Genomic DNA, 18,572 nt, shown 5'->3' with positions numbered 1-18,572 from the left:
TAAGATCGTTAATCTAGATTTTATGCTTCAATTAGTTATAATCCTATTAGCTAAGCAGGTTTAGGATTTGGGACATCACAATTAGGTTTAGGATTTTATGCTTCAATTAGTTGTAATCCTATTAGATTTTCTACCGTATCAGGTTTAGCATGAATGATATATATGGGGCGTCACATGATATTCCATGAATATTTTGTTGCCATTGTTCACGACAAAATTATTGTCTTTAATATCATGGAACCATAATATCCAAGGATTAACTAATCTAATTTTTCAGCATAATCTTGTTGTATACCAGTCTCAACAAATATGCTTTTAAACTTATCTAAGAATTTTTATTATGCTCGAAGTACTCATGAGCATAGCATACGGTCTTTAATAATTAGTAGTTGATCATATTAGTTTTTTTTTTTCTAATCCTCTTGTGGTCTGTCATGTTAGTAAAGTAAGACATGATATTATTTTCATATCACAAATTAAAAATTCAAATGATATTCTTTATTTTTGCATTGAAAATTTAATCTTTGTATTCCGTCGGCAAAATTCGTATGTTTCCAAAAATGATCATATTTCAGTTCGGAAAAATATCCATCACTTCCGGATTCAATTTCACAATTAGTTTTCACCTGTGGAAACTCTCATAGAGTCCATTATCCGTTTCAAGTTGATTATATGCTGTCCATCTCTTGTCATGTTCTGTAATCAACAAAGCAAGACTATTAAAACCAATTCACTAGTTTGAGACAACAACTTCCTTGACCATTCAAGACAATTCTCAGTGCCAGATCTACTTATGGTTTCTAGTCATAAATATAGTTACAAATATCCTTTTACTGCTTCTGCTGCTGTGGTTACCTTTATTTGACTATCGTGGTTTGTCATGGAAAATCAAATGCAATAGTCGATAATATAAGTTCGAGTTACCAAATTATTTTTCAAGAAGTTCAAGTTGAACACTTCAAAATTCTATGAGGGGGGATGTTGAATATGGTGTTCGTGTATATTCGTGCTGTGAGCAGTGGTGACTGTGAAGATAAATAGAAGGCGAAGCGACTGTGCATGTACACGTAAGTGAAAATAAAGTTAAAGATAATTATGTAATCAATGTTCTAGATGTTATTACCTAGTCAAGCAAGATATTGAGATTTTGTATTATCTCCTATGTTTAGTTAATTCTATAATAAGAGTTCTATTAGAAGTGTAAAATCATCTCAATATCTATTGATAATCACTATAATTTTATCCTAAGGGGTTTCTCAGTGGATGTAGGCGTTAGTGTCGAACCACTTAATTCTTTATCTTCTTTAGTTGTTTTTTATTCTTTTTGTTCAATCGGTGATCCGTGCTAGATGGTAGGCTCGGAAACCTACAATAAAATACTGCAAGTGCACAGCGTCTAATTAGTAGACAATGACAAGTACAGGTCGTTCCCACGAGGAGTGTGAAGTACTACTACTGGTTAATACCAAAAATTAATTAGCCAAATAAGATGATGTTTAACGAACTTTTCAGAAATTCGGGGCAAAATAAAATAATAAATAATTGTAACAAAATAGGTAACAGGTTATTAGGATTTTCGATTTCCACCAATTCAATCATATAAAACTCTACTAATCTCTATTTATTACCCAAGATAAATATCGAATTCAATCTCATGTCTCGGAAGATGGGATGTTAAATTCTAAAATATTGTTTTTCCGCTGTAACCTCCTTCGCTTCATGGTAGTGATTCTAAAGCATTACTTATCTATCCTTGCATACCACGTTAAGGGATTTAACAGGAGCACGCAATATCAATTCAAAAGAATAAATAATCATGAAAATCACATAAACGATTAAATACCAAACTATATGAAGAGAAATTACTAATCAATCAAATCATTATTTAGAAATATCATCATAGAGTTTATAAAATTAAAATTGGTTTCCATCTCAACCGTAACAAACAATTTTAGCAAATCATGAAGAAACGAAAATGGAAATCAGCAAAACCGTATTCTCCAAACGGCGTCTGCCGCCTCCGCCCCCCTCTGTATTTCTGTCTCATCTCTATATATGTCTTGCGACAAGAGTGATTAGACCTAACAGATCATTTTCCAAGAGCCCAAAATGGACCGTACAATAATTTCCCAAAGGCCCATTCAAAACACTGACACCAACTTCCGAAATTAGACCCAGCAGCACTTTTTACTTTCGGTCAGTTTCTACCAGTAGCTTGCTTTCCATCTCCACTAATGTAAACACGATCTGCAATTAGGCCCACAGTCACCACCAGCATCAATTAAAATACGCAGTAAGAAGACATTCCAGTTCGTCTTCATTCGAACCAACACCCCTATGGAAATCCAATTCAGCTGGCATATACATCTCTTCTTCCTTCATCGAGCTAACAGTGATCAGCTAATACCCTCCAGCATAACCACCTACTCCACATTCTACTTCCTGATTCGAAGCTTCCTTTTCAGGCATCTCGCATTCGAAATAATCTCTCGAGCACAATCACAGCAACCATGGCAACGATACCAGCTCCTTGCCATTAAATGTAAGAACGAAACTCCAAACCCATCTCAAACCTAAGCCACTGAATAACCGAGTCTCACTCAAATCCAGTACCAAAAACCCTTGTCTCGCCGCTACCAAAAACCCTTGTTTCCCCGCTGCATAACCGGCCTCACTGTTGTTCTTGATATTCCATTTTTCCACGGTGCTGCATTCAACAGGATGATGAGCTTCCTGCGTACAATTCCAGCAAAAGCTAAAAGTACATTCACAAGTAACATCATAATTTTCAGTATCATGCACCAATTGAATAGCCGAACCACATCCTGGACCAGGACACCACTTCATACTCCTATTGTCTTCAATGTAAGATATAAGAAGGTAATCAGAATATTTCTTCTTATCATCGTTAGAAACCAACTTATACACCATGTCTTGACAGACAGCAGCATTACAATCTGGATCTGGACAACGCAACGACAAACACCCGGGTCCATCATTAACTGATGTGCCAATGTATCCTTTCCAACATGACTCACAAAAGACATGACCACAACCAGCATCATACATTTCATCCTGATGATAATTATCAAAACATATCCCACAAGTAAGCTTTGGTTTCTTCCTGATTTCCTGATCAACATCAATGGGTTTCTTCTCAATTAAGCCAATGGCTATACGAACTTTTCCTTCATCAGCGAACCATTCAGATTTCACGGCAGTGGCACACCAACGATAGTGGCGAAGCAACATGATAGCTGAACTCCTTGGGACAGAAAGCACGTCAACTACTGCTGTTATATCTTCATCCTGATGGCTACGTATATGCTCCTCGTTCATGATGGCATAACTTTTCAGACGTGGCTGCGGATCAGATGACTCAAGATCGGCATCCGATTCACCGTCATCTTCATCAAGAGAATCAACATCAATATAATCATATTTGTCATCTTCATCAGAAGAATCAACATAAATATATTCATGAATGTCATATTTTGAATCCATATTACCCCTTAACAAGAGTCTAAAACCCTAAATCCAGAATAGGTTAAACATGAAGGTGAAGTCTGGATCTAGATAAAGCAGAATCTCTTACACCATGTTTGTTTACTCCTGACTCATCTGAGTCGTCTGGATATGAATCATCTGGATCTGAGTGAAATCACCTGACTCATCTGGATCTGAGTCGATATGTTTGTTTTGAGTCAGATCTGACTCATCTGACTCGGAAATAAGTGAGTCAGTGGTTTGGTCCCATGAGTCAGGGGTATTTTGTTACCTGACTCAAATGAGTCCGAGTCAGGGGTTATGTCTAAGTCAGAGGTCGAGTCAGATCTGACTCAAAATGGAAAACAAACGGTCTGACTGCTGACTCGGTCCGAATCAGGGGTTGACTCAGATTCAAACGCCGAGTCAGTTGCAAACAAACAAGTTCTCAGTTATTTCACATATGAAGAGCCTTAGTTTTTTGGCTTTAGGGTTATTTAGCATTTGAGGTTAGGACCTAGACTAGGAGGAGTATATATTCATGTTTGGCCCCTCAGGCACATTAATGAAATGAATTAGGGTTTCAGCCGTACTCATGTAGGGCCCCTCGAGGCACTAATGGATTAATGGAATGCGTATCTAGATGGGTCAATGGTGGATATAAGTGCAATGCACGCGCACCCAGTGAAATGCCGTGCATTCTATCTGCTATTGTATAGTCAGTGTATATATTTACCGCATTTAGGGGGGAAGCCACCCTTTTGCATGGGGAGGTAGTTGCACCACCGTGCCTATAACTGGCTAAGTGGGGATTTGGCAGCTTTTTCTGATTATGCCGCAATTTGCACCCAAAATATATTATATAGTATGTACAAAAAACTATACGCATCAGAATAACATTTCTCTTTGTAAGTTTGTTTGTTTTATCATGCAGCCCCAAATATGCGAGGATTATTTGTACCAATTCTGCATTTACAGTTAAGCGTTCAGCTGTATGTTGGAGTTGTTAATTCAATTATATTCCTGAGGTAATTGACAAGAAAGGCACTGATCACTTGGCTCTTTGGCTAACGCGCGCAACAATAACCAGATAAAAGTTTAGCTAAAGTGATGGTCATGAAGTACTTAAAAAGCATGGATCAAAGCAAAGAAAACTTTGTTTCTAGTGATGTGGCCGTGTGGCACATGCGACTGAAACAATCAACAATTCGACGAAACTACTTCGGAGGATGGCAATACAAACCAAATACCACTTTCCAACTAAGAATGCGAGGACCAGAACAAGCATGATAACTATCGGAAACAATCAACAGTCACAAACACAATAGCTTCGTATGCATAATCCATGGAGCAATATGACTTAACTAAAGCTGAACTAAAGTTATTAGCATCCTAATAATAATATTACTAATAAATATTGTAATCTGATAAATTATTCTGCCAAATCATATAAAACAAATTTAAAAAAAAACAAAAGATTAATGAAACTTCTAGTATCCAAATCATCTGCCTCGCCAAATGCTACCATGGTCAGTGCCTCTGGTTGAGCTCCTTTTTTTTTTTTTACCGGATGAAGTCATTACGTGTGTACTTGAATGCCCATCTAATATACCGTTTTCATGGGCGCGGAACCTAATCTAGCTCCTTTAAAATCCTAAGCTCCTTAGGCTCCACGTTGAACGGTGACCGTCACCCTCTCACAGAATTACTCCATTTCACCTTTCCTCAAAAAAAGAGAAAAAAGAGGAATTCCACACAAATTTCCGGCACAAAACATAAAACCCAAGAAAAAACATACAAAACCCTTTTCTGTTTCGGCTCATAAAACCTAAAAAAAAAGAAAAAACAACAAACCCTAAAAACAAACCCTAGGATATGCTTTCTTCATGGAGATGATGATACAAAGAAAAGAAAAGCAACTAGCCATGAGACAAAGGATTTATCTTTTACAGAAGAAGGCGTTCTCTCTTAACTCAAGTTTTATTTTACAGGTACAATCTTCGCTCTTGGTAAACCCTAATTTGTTTTTTTTTCTGTCTCTTTTCATTTATCTGAATCGATAAACCTTAACCCATATTTTGCTTTGCAGGTAAAATCAATAAACCCTAACCCTTATTTTATTTTGCAGGTCCAATCTTTGCTCTAGGTAAACCCTAACCCCTTTTTTTTTTCTTTTCTGTCTTTTCGTTTCTATGAATCAATAAACCTTAACCCATGTTTTGTTTTGCAGATAAAATCAATAAACCCTAACCCATGTTTTATTTTGCAGGTACAATATTTGCTCTTGGTTATCCCTAACCCTTTTATTTTTATCTTTTCGTTTCTCTGAACCCATAATAGGTATAATCAATAAACCCTACCCCATATTTTATTTTGCAGGTATGATCTTTGCTCTTGATAAACAACTGAATGTTGTTTGTTGGACAGGATTGAGAAGTATTACAAGCTGCATGTAAGTATAGCCATTGTTTCTTATACATCCAACATGGATTATTCGATATTGATAGTTTCTAGCGTACCTTTTGATTGATTTAGTTAATGCTACAGTTGATTTTGATCGTTCACTACGAAGACGGAAAAATAGAGCCTCTAACGAGAGTAGAAGCACTCCATAACTAAGTGATTCACTACGAAGAAGAAAAATAAGATGAAACACAATAGACCCTAATGGTGGGGGACCTAGGTAAAGCCTAAGTCTAACCCTTTGCTTTTCTTCCTGAATGTTTCCCATTCTCAACTCTAGAGGTTAGGATTAATTCTTCTTTGAATCCTTAGATATGGGTTTTTATAATTTTTTATTCATAATATATTTTTTTTTATTTTGATTTCGTATTTGTATAAACATGATTTTTGGTTTTTGATTGTATAGTTATGGGTTATCAAATCCGATCATACAGAGAAAGAATAGGGTTTGCTCCTTTTATGTTTTATTTTGATTTTGCATACGTATCTTCCTCTGTAGCGAATCAATCTCATTACATGTTATACTACCTTTATACCTTAGTGGGTAACTAACAGATTTCCGAAGGTTTGTTGATCAATTTCCATATCTAATGATTTCTTGATTGTCTTATCGTATGCGAATCTAAAGCATTGGTGTTACATGTTCTTACATTCTATTTCGATGCAGATTTTGATTCGCATACTGAACTCAATCAAATTTCCGACCCTCTTTTCTGATTATACGCATCAAAAAATTTTTTTTTTTATCATAAGTGGAAAGTGTAATTGAGACTTAGCTCAGTGATGCGAAAAGAAGGATTGCAGACATCCAACAGATCTTATGTCATACTTCACCATAGAGACTCCTAATGCAGCATCCAACAGATCTTATGTCATACTTCACCATAGAGACTCCTAATGCAGGTCACTCTTTCACACACCATATTCCCTTCATTAAAATTAACAGATTTTAAGGTTTTCAATCTTTTCACTTTGCGTATGCATGTGATTAGGAAATAAATTAAGGTGAAGCACCTGCAAATCTGTTTCAATATGTTTTAAACGTTCTTGGACCACTGAACATATTACGACAGCAGGTAAAGGACTTCTACAGAAGAAAACATAAAGACTGTACCTAATTTTTATACCCTCATGTCCAAGTGATAAAACATATAACTACAAGATAAAAATGAGTTTGTTCATGAGTTTGTTCATACTAAAAGAGTTAGGAAATACTAGATTTGTACTAATGTAGCTATGTGTTTACTAAAACTATCTTTCGTAAATTCTTATGTTAAAATTAATTTCCCTCAGTATTTTGATGTGCCAGGTATGAATTCTTGGACTAAATTGTTTTTTGGAGCTTGGTTTTTTTTTTTTTAAACTTCCTTGACTTGGTGCTCACTGATTATTTGGGATGAAACATGCATGGGTATAAGTTAAATTGCGAATTAATATTCATAATTAAATTGTAGATCGTACAAGGCTTTTCTTCATATGTAACTTTCATTTCTATTATTTTTAGGTGTGCACAGGTGGAAACGAATCCATAACCAAAAATAGAAGTACCCCAGATGATGTATAAGTGAGCCAATCTTAGCGACCTCATAACAAAAATCTATCCAGGTATAGAGGGATATAACATTCCTACGTAGAATTCTTTGACAGTGAGAACTATCCTTTCGTCGAGGAATGAGGACATCGCTGCAAAAATGATGTAAATCTAAAGATGTACCGAGGATCCCATCGCTCTTACATAGTCGCAGTCGCAGATAAGGTGGCCTAGAATTTGGAGAATGGATCGACGGGGAATATGAGATGAAAGGTTAAATGCATTGAATCCAATGGATTTGCCACCATTTAACTTGCAAGTAAAGGTGAGATTTCCAGTTTTGATGCCACGCAATATAGCAACACGTGATGGACTCTGTGGAGGAAATTTAAATGATGCAATAATACCGGCGACAAACAGGGACAATTGCAGTTCTCATCCCAAGAATATCACTCACAAAAATGATCTCAATGACAATACACAAGTCACAGGCGCAATCAGTGAAATTCGTCGGAGTAAATTTGAGAACTCCGTACTTCATCCATAGAAAACCAGATGTGGCACTCCAAAGATGCACAACATCCAGAAAACAATTGAAGCAACAATACGGATAATATGGTTCATTTTCAGAAATACTTTCGTAGTATACTATTAATTGTTCAGAATCTTTAGAAGTTTAGTTGATTTTGTATCTGCATTTTGTGGTACTCTGAATTACTATGCACCTTTTGAATATTTTTTTTGGGATATTTAATCATTTTTTTCTTTTTTTATTTGATTGTTAAGCTTATCATTTAATTGTTTCCTTAGTGTGTTTGCTTTCTTTCCTTCCGGTTACTAACATAAAGAAAATGCGTATCTTAACAGTAATATCCTTCCCGTTACTAACATAAACAAAATGCATATCTTAACGTAGGGAGATGAAAAGAGACAAGACCACAACTTCAATAGGAATGAGTGTTTGGTTGGGTACTGAATTGAGGGTTAAATGATGACTTAGTTTATTCTTCCAGATGGAGACGACATCATTTACTTTTGAGTTAGGTAGTTTAAGTTGAATCTAAATGAAGACGTGTTCTCATGGAAAAGTGGAGTTGATAAATAAAGTCAAGAGAAAACCAGGTTATTAATCTTGATCTATTGTTATTTCTATAAGTTGCACTTATATTGCATGAAACTATATTGGATGCGTAGGAGTCTAGCCATCAGTGCAAGCTATTTTTGATGAAATTGAAGTCTTTTTGAAAGACATTTCAGGTAAAGTTAATTTGTTATCACTGAGCGAGGCGAAGCCGAGCTTTACCGAATCAAATCGGGACTGGGGCGAGGTAAAGCCGAGCTTTACCAAAACAAATCATAATGGGGCGAGGTGAAGCCGAGCTTTACCAAATCAAATTGGGACTGGGCGAGACGAAGCCGAGCTTTACCGAATCAAATTGGGAGGGGAGAGGTGAAGCGCCGAGCTTTACCAAATAAAAAAATAAAGAAAGAGGCAGTGATGAAAGAGGCAATGATGAATTGAATTGGTGGACCAAATTTGAGAAGCTGCCCACGGGCACAAAATCTAATACCCATTGACAATAGTACTCTCTTTTAGTCCTATAAAAACCATCGGAAAGTTGGATCTTAATTTCGATACATAGTTTTAATTCTTTCTCTGAACAATGATGAATTCTTTCTTTGCAGATCCGGCCACACTTTTCACAAGTTCATGTCCAGGAAAGTAATGTCCACATGCGTAGGTCCACTATAACATCTACTTTCAATTAATTATTTGTAGGTTATAGCCACGCATCACTAATGAAGTCGAGCTCTGTCTCGGGCATGACCAACTTGGCACTGAACTCCTTAATTCATCGGTCAAGGAGTTCAGTTATCATCGGTTTGGATATTCCATTTTCCGGGTATCTAATATCACGTTGGAGAGTTTCCAAGTGCAACAATTCATCTATTGTTCTTTGTTCGTGTTACTTCAAGATAAACTTATCGAAAATCTGGATACGAACTGGTGTTTATCGGTAGGCTTATTTTGATGGGTATTTCAGTTGTTATTACAGGTGCTATACATCTCTCAACAGATGGTAAGTATTGAACTCAATTTGAGCTTTGGGTTTTTTCTTGATTTTTACTGACGGAAGTGAGAGTTCATAATCACTCGCTGCAGGGACTTTTTTTACTCTCTCCTTTTCTCTCCTTTCTCGATTTGGTCTCTTTTCAGGCCAAATCACGCACATATACATCCAGCATAGTTCATCCGCAACAGTGGTCGCCAAGGAAGTCACATTGGCAAAGAATGATGCTGCGACTAACATGGAAAGAATGCAAAAACCAATCCATTGCTTTCACTTGAGGTCTTATTTTTGTCTCGTTATTTTCCCTTCACCATAACCATTTGAAGAATTTGTATACGTTTTATTAGTATTAAAGAGAAACGAACATTGGAAAGGTCTATTATATACGTGTTTTTATAAAGAAAATATAGATGCAAGAAACATTAGTGGAGATCCTACTAATATATATACATCTATGATCATTTTTTTTTAATCGGCAAACTTATGAGTTGTATTAATGGACTGCCAGTCCAGCAGTAATAAAGAGCATCTCAAAGAACATAGACCGCAGAAAAGACTACAAGACGACGCAAACAGGACCCTCTCAAACAACCCAGAGCTTTAAAACCTAAGAAACAAAGCTAGATTACAAAGAAATTGTCCCCATGCACTTGCCATTATATAGACTAACCCCACTTATTCCACTGAGTGTCTCTTCTGAGATAAGTCACTTAGCTTTCTAAAGAGTACGGAAATCATTAAAATCTTTTTTAGAATTTATCTTTCCTCCTCCCTCCCTTTCCTAGGTTTACCAAATGTACTGATTTGTGGGGCGTGTGGGGCGGATAGTTCGTGCTTCATCCTCATCATCTGAATGATAGAACCCGTACTTCCGGCCCTCAATCTTATACTCTTCTATTGCTCTTTCCGTTTTGCAATCCACCTCTGACAAACCGTTTTCCAAGCCACGAACCAGGTTTTCAAAGAAATCCTTGGTCGCATTAGTGAATACAATTAGCTTCACACGGAAAACATTGAAATCTTTTAATGGACTTACCCCATAGAGGTACGGTTGTAATTCCTTTTCCGCACATTCATGAAGTCTTTCTAATCCATGCTCAGCCTCACCTTGCAGGAACTCAAACAACCGTTTCTTGGTCTTCTCATATTCGGGCAAGTAATATCCATATGCATAGGTCCATTTTAAAACACGTCTACATTCGATGATCTGTTTACAGGAATCTGCAATGAACTCAAGACTTGACTTAGTCTCAGAACCCATGCTACTAAGTTTTTCAATATGCACCGATTGCACTTTCTTCAAGTCTTCAATTGCTTTGGCTCTTGATGAATGGTTGCCTGCCCATCTTTCGTAGTAATGAGTATATTTCGCTATAGATTCTTTAGCCATTTTTCTTCTTTTACCCACATCGGTGTTTTCATCATCTTGATCATCATAACCATTACAAGCATAATGATCTGCTGATGATTTAAGACATATCCAGCAAAAGCGAAGTCTGCACATTGAGCAAGTCATACTGTTACAGCCTTGATTCTTCTCAATCGGCCGTTTGCAATTTGGACAAGGCTTGGAATGAGCCAATATCCACGTTACGTTTTCACCCTCGTTAGTATTCTTGATATGCCACCTTTTCACTGTGCTGCATTCAACAGGATGATGAGCTTCCTCAGTACAATTCCAGCAAAAGCTATGGGTACATTCACAATTAACATCACAGTTTTCACTATCAAACTTAAATTCAGCATTATGCTCAAACTGAATGGCCGAACCACATCCCGGACCTGGACACCACTTCCGCTTGCTACTTCTATTATCTTCAATGTAAGATCTAAGAAGGTAACCAGAATATTTCTTCTTACCTTCTTCACAAACCAACTTATACACCATGTCCTTGACAAACAGCAGCATTACAAGGTGGATCTGGGCAACGCAACCTCAAACAACTGGGTCCATCATTAACTGATGTGTTAACGTATCCTTTCCAACATGATTCACAAAAGAGATGACCGCAACCAGCGGAAACATCATACATCTCATCGTGATTATAGTCATCAAAGCATATCCCACAAGCAGCCTTTGCTTTCTTGTTCTGTGTGTGTACATATTTCATCATCAAACACGTGTATGTAGGAAGACACGTGGAGAGCATGCGGACCAAGTCATCAAAACATGATGATACACGCCCACAGCCAAGAAGCCCATCCCGTCGACGTCGGATCTTTGCCCGAACAAATCCAAGGGCAGAGGTTAAAAGATGTACCAAAAGCACGGTATACTGCGGAGCACCAAATAACTCCCGAAGAGTCACTTTATCTCATCCCCAAAAGAAGCCAAGATCAACGGTGAAGAGAAGGTTGACTGACATGGATGTGACAAGGGCAGAAGACACTTGTCTGACACGAGCATGCGTCTCAACTACCCGCATTAAACACTCTGAGCAGTGTACGTGTTGATCAACCCGTGGAACGAACGAGGATGACTCTGCGTGATCAAGCAATGAACGAACGAGTTGTCATTCATGGATGAATATTCTGGCTACAACTAAATAGCCCTGGCAGAAGAAGATCAACTACACACAGCATTTTACACCCCACATGGCCTTTATTGCTACACTAGAATGCCCTTTGGACTTCGAAACGCAGGGGAAACATACCAAAGAATGGTCGATGCTATCTTCAGGCCATGGATTGGTAGTACCTTAGAAGTATACGTTGATGACATGCTCGTCAACAGTAAGCTGCGCAAAGATCACCACCGGGATCTGAGAAATATCTTCGAAGCAATGAGGAAACATCACATGAAAGTAAATCCAGAGAAATGCACTTTCGGTGTCACCTCAGGGAAATTCCTCGGATATCTGGTAACAAAAAGAGGCATTGAGGTAGACCCAGCGAAGATTCAGGCCATAGTAGAAATGCCATCCCCGAAGAATTTAAAAGAAGTGCAGAAGCTCAATGAGTCCATAGCAGCCTTGGGCAGATTTATTGCCCGATCCTCGGACAAATGCAAACATTTTTTCAATATTCTCAAAAAAGGGAGTAAGTTTGAATGGACCGCAGAATGCGAAGAAGCCTTCCAAAAAATCAAAGAACACCTGGCTTCAATTACAATCCTACAGAAGCCTGATCCTGATGAGGTTAGCGCAGTGTTGGTCAAAACCAATACGAAGATAGAACAACCTATCTATTATGTCAGTAAGACCCTCAATTCTGCGGAAAGGAACTACACGAAGATCGAACAACTTATCCTGGCATTGGTATGGGCTACTCAAAAGCTGAGAACCTATTTCCTAACTCACTTCATCCGCGTCCCATGCAAAGCACCACCGGAAGCAGTCCTCAAAAGCGCGGGAAAAGTAGGCAGAATAGCCAAGTGGAACACCCACCTGGACCAATTCAACATCATTCATGAAATTCAACATTCCCAAAAATCCCAAGTTTTGGCGGATTTCTTTGCATACCTCCCCCTGGACAAAGACGAAGAGATTAAGGGAATACCAGAAGCCGAGGAAGAAAGCAAGGATCCAATGGATATCCTCGAACCTGCGAGTCAAAGACAATGGGAAGTCTTCGTCGATGGTTCCAAAAATAAAGAAGGAGCAGGAATAGGCATTGTCATCACCACCCCAACTGGAGAAAGGATCGTACAGGCACTCAGGTTAGAGTTCAAAGAGCATACTAACAACATCGTCGAATACGAGGCAGTCGTACACGCCCTCCGCTTAATAATAGAGATGGGGTTAACCGATGTAAGACTGACAAGTGATTCGCAGTTTGTCATACGACAAATAGGGATCGAGTACAATGTGTGCGACGACACCCTCTCAGCTTACATGGCCTTGGTCCAAACATTGGCATCACAAATTCCGAACATCAAGTTCCGGCACTTATGCAGAAGGGATCTCAGGCACGAGGATGCCCTAGCATATATATCATCCATGCTGAAGGACAAAAGCATCGAGGCTATTAAAATAACAAGGGTATACGAGCCTTCAATTGCATCGCAATTCTCCTTTGCTACCAATCAAAATACAATGGAAGAAAATATCGAAGGCCAGGTAGGAGAAGACATCCATAACGATTTTGATGAAGAAGATATCCTGTCAAGAGCAAATCAAGACGAAGATTTCATCAACGAAGATGATTGGAGAAGGGTGATCCATGTGTTTCTCGAAGAGGGAACCTTACCCGCGGATCATAAACAAGCCAGGAAAATACTCTCCAAAGTAGGAAGATATGATCTTCAGGATGGGGTCCTGTACAAGAAATCCTTCCTCGGACCGTTACTACGTTGCTTGTCCAGAAAAGAGGGGCATCGAATTCTAAACGACATCCATTATGGTGACGCAGGGAATCATAGCGACATGATATCACTAGCCGATAAAGCAAAAGTGCAAGGATATTAATGGCCCACAATGATACATGATGCCGCAAGAATGTCCCGACGATGTGAAGAATGTCAGCGTTTCGCCAAAAAGATACACGCGCCAACAACAACATTAAATTATGTAGATAGCCCGTGGCCATTTTCAAAATGGGGCATAGATATCGTAGGGCCTTTCATCGAAGGATCAGGGAAAAAACGATTTTTGATAGTAGCCACGGACTACTTCAGTAAATGGGTGGAATCTAAATCCTTAGACAGGATCAGAGACGTGGATGTGTTTACTTTCATATTCCAGAACATCATTTACAGGTTCGGCATACCAGCGGAAATCGTGTCCGATAATGGTAAGAAATTACAGGGGAAAAATATAGACATGCTCTTCGATACTTTTAAAATAAGGAAGAACAAATCCACCCCCATATACCCTCAAAGCAACGAACAAGCGGAAGCCACTAACAAGACCCTCGCCCTTATCCTCAAAAAATAATTGGACGAACATAAGGGGCTATGGTGTGAACAGCTTCACAATGTGTTATGGGCATACAGGAAAACACGAAGATCTGCCACTGGGGAATCCCCGTTTCTCCTCACTTATGGAGCTGAAACAGTCATCCCAACAGAGATCCTCATGCCAACCACAAAGACCGAAGCATGGGAGAAAAATCTCACGACAGACATGATGTTAGAGAGATTGGACGACCTGGAAGGAAGAAGGGAAGCAACATTACAGAACATGGAAAATTATCAACGAAGACTAGCAAGGGAGTAAAACAAAAAGGTAAAGCTTCGAAATTCTTTACAGGGGAAGTATGTGCTAAGAACAATCCCACAGTATCAACGAGAAAAGAAATGGGGAAAGTTAGCACCTACATGGGGAGGACCTTTTATAATACACGACATTGCGGGAAACTGTTCCTACTATCTTCGCAATCTGAAAGGCAAGGTCCTCCGGCATCCTTGGAATGCTAAGTGGCTCAAACCGTACTACATATAGGAGCAACACAGCTTTGCATCTGCGTGAAGAATACCAGAAGAAGAAGGCAGCGTAACCGCTTTACATGTTTCTATCTCTGGACGAGGAGTAGCAGGCCTCAACCTATCAATCAAACAAGCTTTTTGAAACCTTCAAGTAAAAAAAACTTATCAACAATATTGGGGAAAGTAGTTAATCTACAATCTCTCAGGGCTCCCCCATCAGTGTCCATGAGTGTAAGACCAGGGGAAGACACCCAGCAGAAAGAGATACCCAACCAATCTTAAGGAAACGGGTCGACGGAATGGGTGTATGTAAATATTTTAACCCATATCCTAGAATGATTTCCTCGGCCCCCACCGTCTGGGAATCCTCTGGCCCTGGGTTCGCCAGCGGGGTGACAGGTCTCAAGACGATCACGAAGGTACCTCCCTTCGGTGTCGCACCCAAACACTTAAAACATTCTTCTTTTGTTTTTAATGTCCTTCCTCACAATGCTTAAAATAAAAAACAAACTGATACTGCAGGTATATCAAAAGAATGATCCATTTCATAAGGGTTGGTTACAAGGAGGAGAAAGGCCAATTCAAAGAAAAAAAGACATCAAAAACATTTTCTTTACAAAATATTAGCAAAATATAACTGAAGGCCAATGCCGTGGTTTCTACTTGGAATATGCCGTCCCATCAGCAGGGTTGTTCCGAAGAGTTGAAGGGACGCTCCCACCAGAAGAGGGTCCCGAGGAGCCAGGTATAGGACGACGCGGATAGCTCTTGACGAGGCCATGCTCGGTCTTAAGGCCAAGCTCAATCTTCTCCAGCATCTTGTTTGTCTCCTCCGCCAATTGACACCGAGCCTTATGCATAATAACTGTCGTTCGCTGGTGGGCTTGAGATAACAACGAGGATAGACGATTCACTTCTTTAGAAGCAGCATCAACGACCTCCTCGTGGGATGCCGCCAGACTCTTAAAATAATTAGTCTGTCCTTCCTGCTGCGCTAAGAATGATTGAGCCTTTCCAAATTTTTCACTGGCAGAGCGGAGTTTTCCCTCGATCTCTGAAAAAGACAATACAAGGGAGTTAGCACAAAAAAGACACAATCACACTCGACGAAATGAGGTTATACCTTCGACACGAGCCGAATCCTCTTCATACTCATTAACAACCACGTCTCGCGCTTCATCAAGATAGTCATATTCCTCGGATAATTTATTATAATCTAGTTGAAGGTTGGTGAGAGTAAATTGACTTTCATCTAATTCTACCTGCCTCATCGAATCCATGTGACGAAGGTGGTTGACTTCGTTGTTTATCTCTGTTACCCCTTTGCTAAGTCTATACATACATACTTCGAGATTTCTCTCAGACTCAGCCTGGCGGGCTATTTCAGCGCGAGACGCAGCAAGGGCTTTGCTGAGAGCCCCAACCTCGGCTCTGGCATCGTCCCTTTCTCTGGTAAGACACAACATACTCTCCTTAATTCCCGGAAAAGGAAGGGAGCGAGCCTTTCGTAATTCCTCTTCCAGAAGATGTATTCTAGCCTCTAACAACGAAGTACGCTCACGGGATTCCCGCAGATTCTCACGTGTCCACAGCAGCGTACCATTGAATAAAATACGGTCATGGTTATACAGATTCTGCATATCAACCATCTGAACATGCCTTGCGCGCCATCCCTCAGCCCGAGCGTCCCACTTTTTGGCTTCGCTCTTAATTTTTTCGACCAACTCTTTGATACGAGATTTTTGCCGTGCCCTTTCATTCCGAAGCCATATCAGCTCGGGGACTCCACCCACTGAAGATAGGGTGGGGAGACTCAGACAGAACAACAAAGTAGTAGAAAGGAATTACGAGGGATAAAAATGGAGAGAACTAAACCTGTGAAAGCTGAAACTTTTCCGCGAGTTTGCTCTAACTCAGCGCGAACGGTGGCAAGCTCTGAACGAAGACCAGCCTCCGCTTCACCCAGCCTTTTTTCTCTTTAAGGCTATCTTCAGTTCTTCTATCTCCACCTCAGCCGCAGATAATGTTTCCCTGTGACGAAGCTTAGCCTCCAGCTTCAAAGATTTCGCTTTAAAGAATTGATACAACACATGGTTACAATGCTCACTCCTCATCATCTACACATCAAACGGCAAACATTATTACACCGAAGGATTCGAGTGTCACGAAGAGATATGTACGAGGACTTACCTCCAAGACACGCTGCTGGGGAAAACCATATTGGTACCCATCGGCTATGGCCATCATTTCAGCAACAGAAAAGATGGAGGGTCCGCTACGAGGGTAGCCTCTGGAACACTCAAGCTTTTCCCCCACATCTCGGCAACACGCGCCTCGGAAGATAGCTCCATCATCCGACGAGTATAAGCATCAGAATTTCTCGCCAGCAACCACCGGGCAGGATAGGGAACAAACAACAGACTCTTTTTGTTGATCCAATCCATTATAGCATCCTCACCCTCAAACATCAGCGAGTGAGGGAAATCCTCGGAAGGTGATTCAACCACAGACTTCTCCTTTGCTGTCATCTCCCCATCAACACAAGTCTCAGCACCACCACGCGCAATAGGATCATCAGCGCCCCCACTCTGAACAACATCATTTTCCTTACCAAAATCCCCGAGCACGTCTCAATTATCATTGGGGGAAAGTAAAGAAAAATCTTCGGGAAAACCGAGGGCATCATCAAAGAGTTCCCTTGCGGAATATACCCTGTCAAAGGAGAACCCTTGAAAAATGGTGGGAAGAGTTTCCGCAGCCTCACCTCCTCCGATAAATTCCGGATCACCAGGGTTATCACCAGCAGGAGCAGACATTTCCGCGGAAACACCTCCCTCGGCCACCGCGACATTATTTTCCCCATCAATACCATCACAACCCGCACCAACCTCTTCCTCGACAACAGGAAGGGAAGTATCAGTGAGTTCTTCCCCATCAGACATTTCCACATCCTCGGCAAACTCTTCGTTCACCGGACTGGTAACTTCTCCATGAACCTCAGCCTCACCCGTCACAATGGTAGAAGACTGCTTGGGCCCAATCTTTTTCTTTTTCGACACCTGCAAACCAATACACGTCCCACAAAAAGAGTTAGCTCCTCGTACACAGTTTGATTTTTGGTGGACCCAGGAAAGCGTATAAAATTGAAGCGAAATGAAACGCGGGCCTACAGTAATACCGCAAGTGCACGGTCGTCGGTTGTAGCTCGTGCAAGTACGGGTCGATCCACAGAGACTGGGGGTGTTTTGTAGTGTTTAGCTATTTTGGGCTCTAATTTGCTATTGGGCTTTGGTAACTTCTAGGCACAGTGGGCTTGGCTTTGGTTTTGGAATGGTCTTGGATTCAGTTGGCTTTGTGAATTACTTTGGGCCTTTGAGTTCTTTGGGAATGAACTGGGCCTTTGGCTTTTGAACCTTAAGAGTGAACTGGGTTTAGTTGGCTGGGCCTTAGGCTTGAACAGAAGAACAGTGGGCTTTTGTAATGACTGGACTGGGCTTGTGCTGTGAGCCAAGCTCAGTTGCAGCAGCAGCAGTGGCTGTAGCACATGGCAAGAGAAGTGGAGTGGCAGCAACAGCTGCAGAAACTCAGATGCAGGAGGCAGCAGCAAGGGAGAACTGGCAGCACCAGGTAGCAGGCCTAGGAGCACCAACAGATA

At 40.1% G+C, this 18,572-nt stretch overlaps 1 protein-coding gene and 1 pseudogene across 1 annotated transcript; both read right to left on the bottom strand.

Annotated features, from left to right (window-relative positions):
* Positions 1-2,499: 2,499 nt before the first annotated feature.
* LOC113316590 (probable E3 ubiquitin-protein ligase ARI8) lies at positions 2,500-3,504 on the bottom strand. The gene has a single exon (XM_026564752.1). The coding sequence runs from the start codon at positions 3,502-3,504 to the stop codon at positions 2,500-2,502; it is 1,005 nt and encodes a 334-aa protein (XP_026420537.1).
* Positions 3,505-10,339: 6,835 nt separating this feature from the next.
* On the bottom strand, positions 10,340-17,859 carry LOC113316589 (annotated as a pseudogene).
* Positions 17,860-18,572: the final 713 nt, after the last annotated feature.

Source organism: Papaver somniferum, chromosome 10 (genome assembly GCF_003573695.1).
Source record: "Papaver somniferum cultivar HN1 chromosome 10, ASM357369v1, whole genome shotgun sequence".
NCBI classification, from domain to species: Eukaryota; Viridiplantae; Streptophyta; class Magnoliopsida; order Ranunculales; family Papaveraceae; genus Papaver; species Papaver somniferum.
This window is presented reverse-complemented; position numbering and strand designations above follow the sequence as displayed.

Bases quoted from the DNA above. Each gene is read 5' to 3' on its own strand.
- LOC113316590 (XM_026564752.1), bottom strand. From the start codon at position 3,504: ATGGATTCAAAATATGACATTCATGAATATATTTATGTTGATTCTTCT.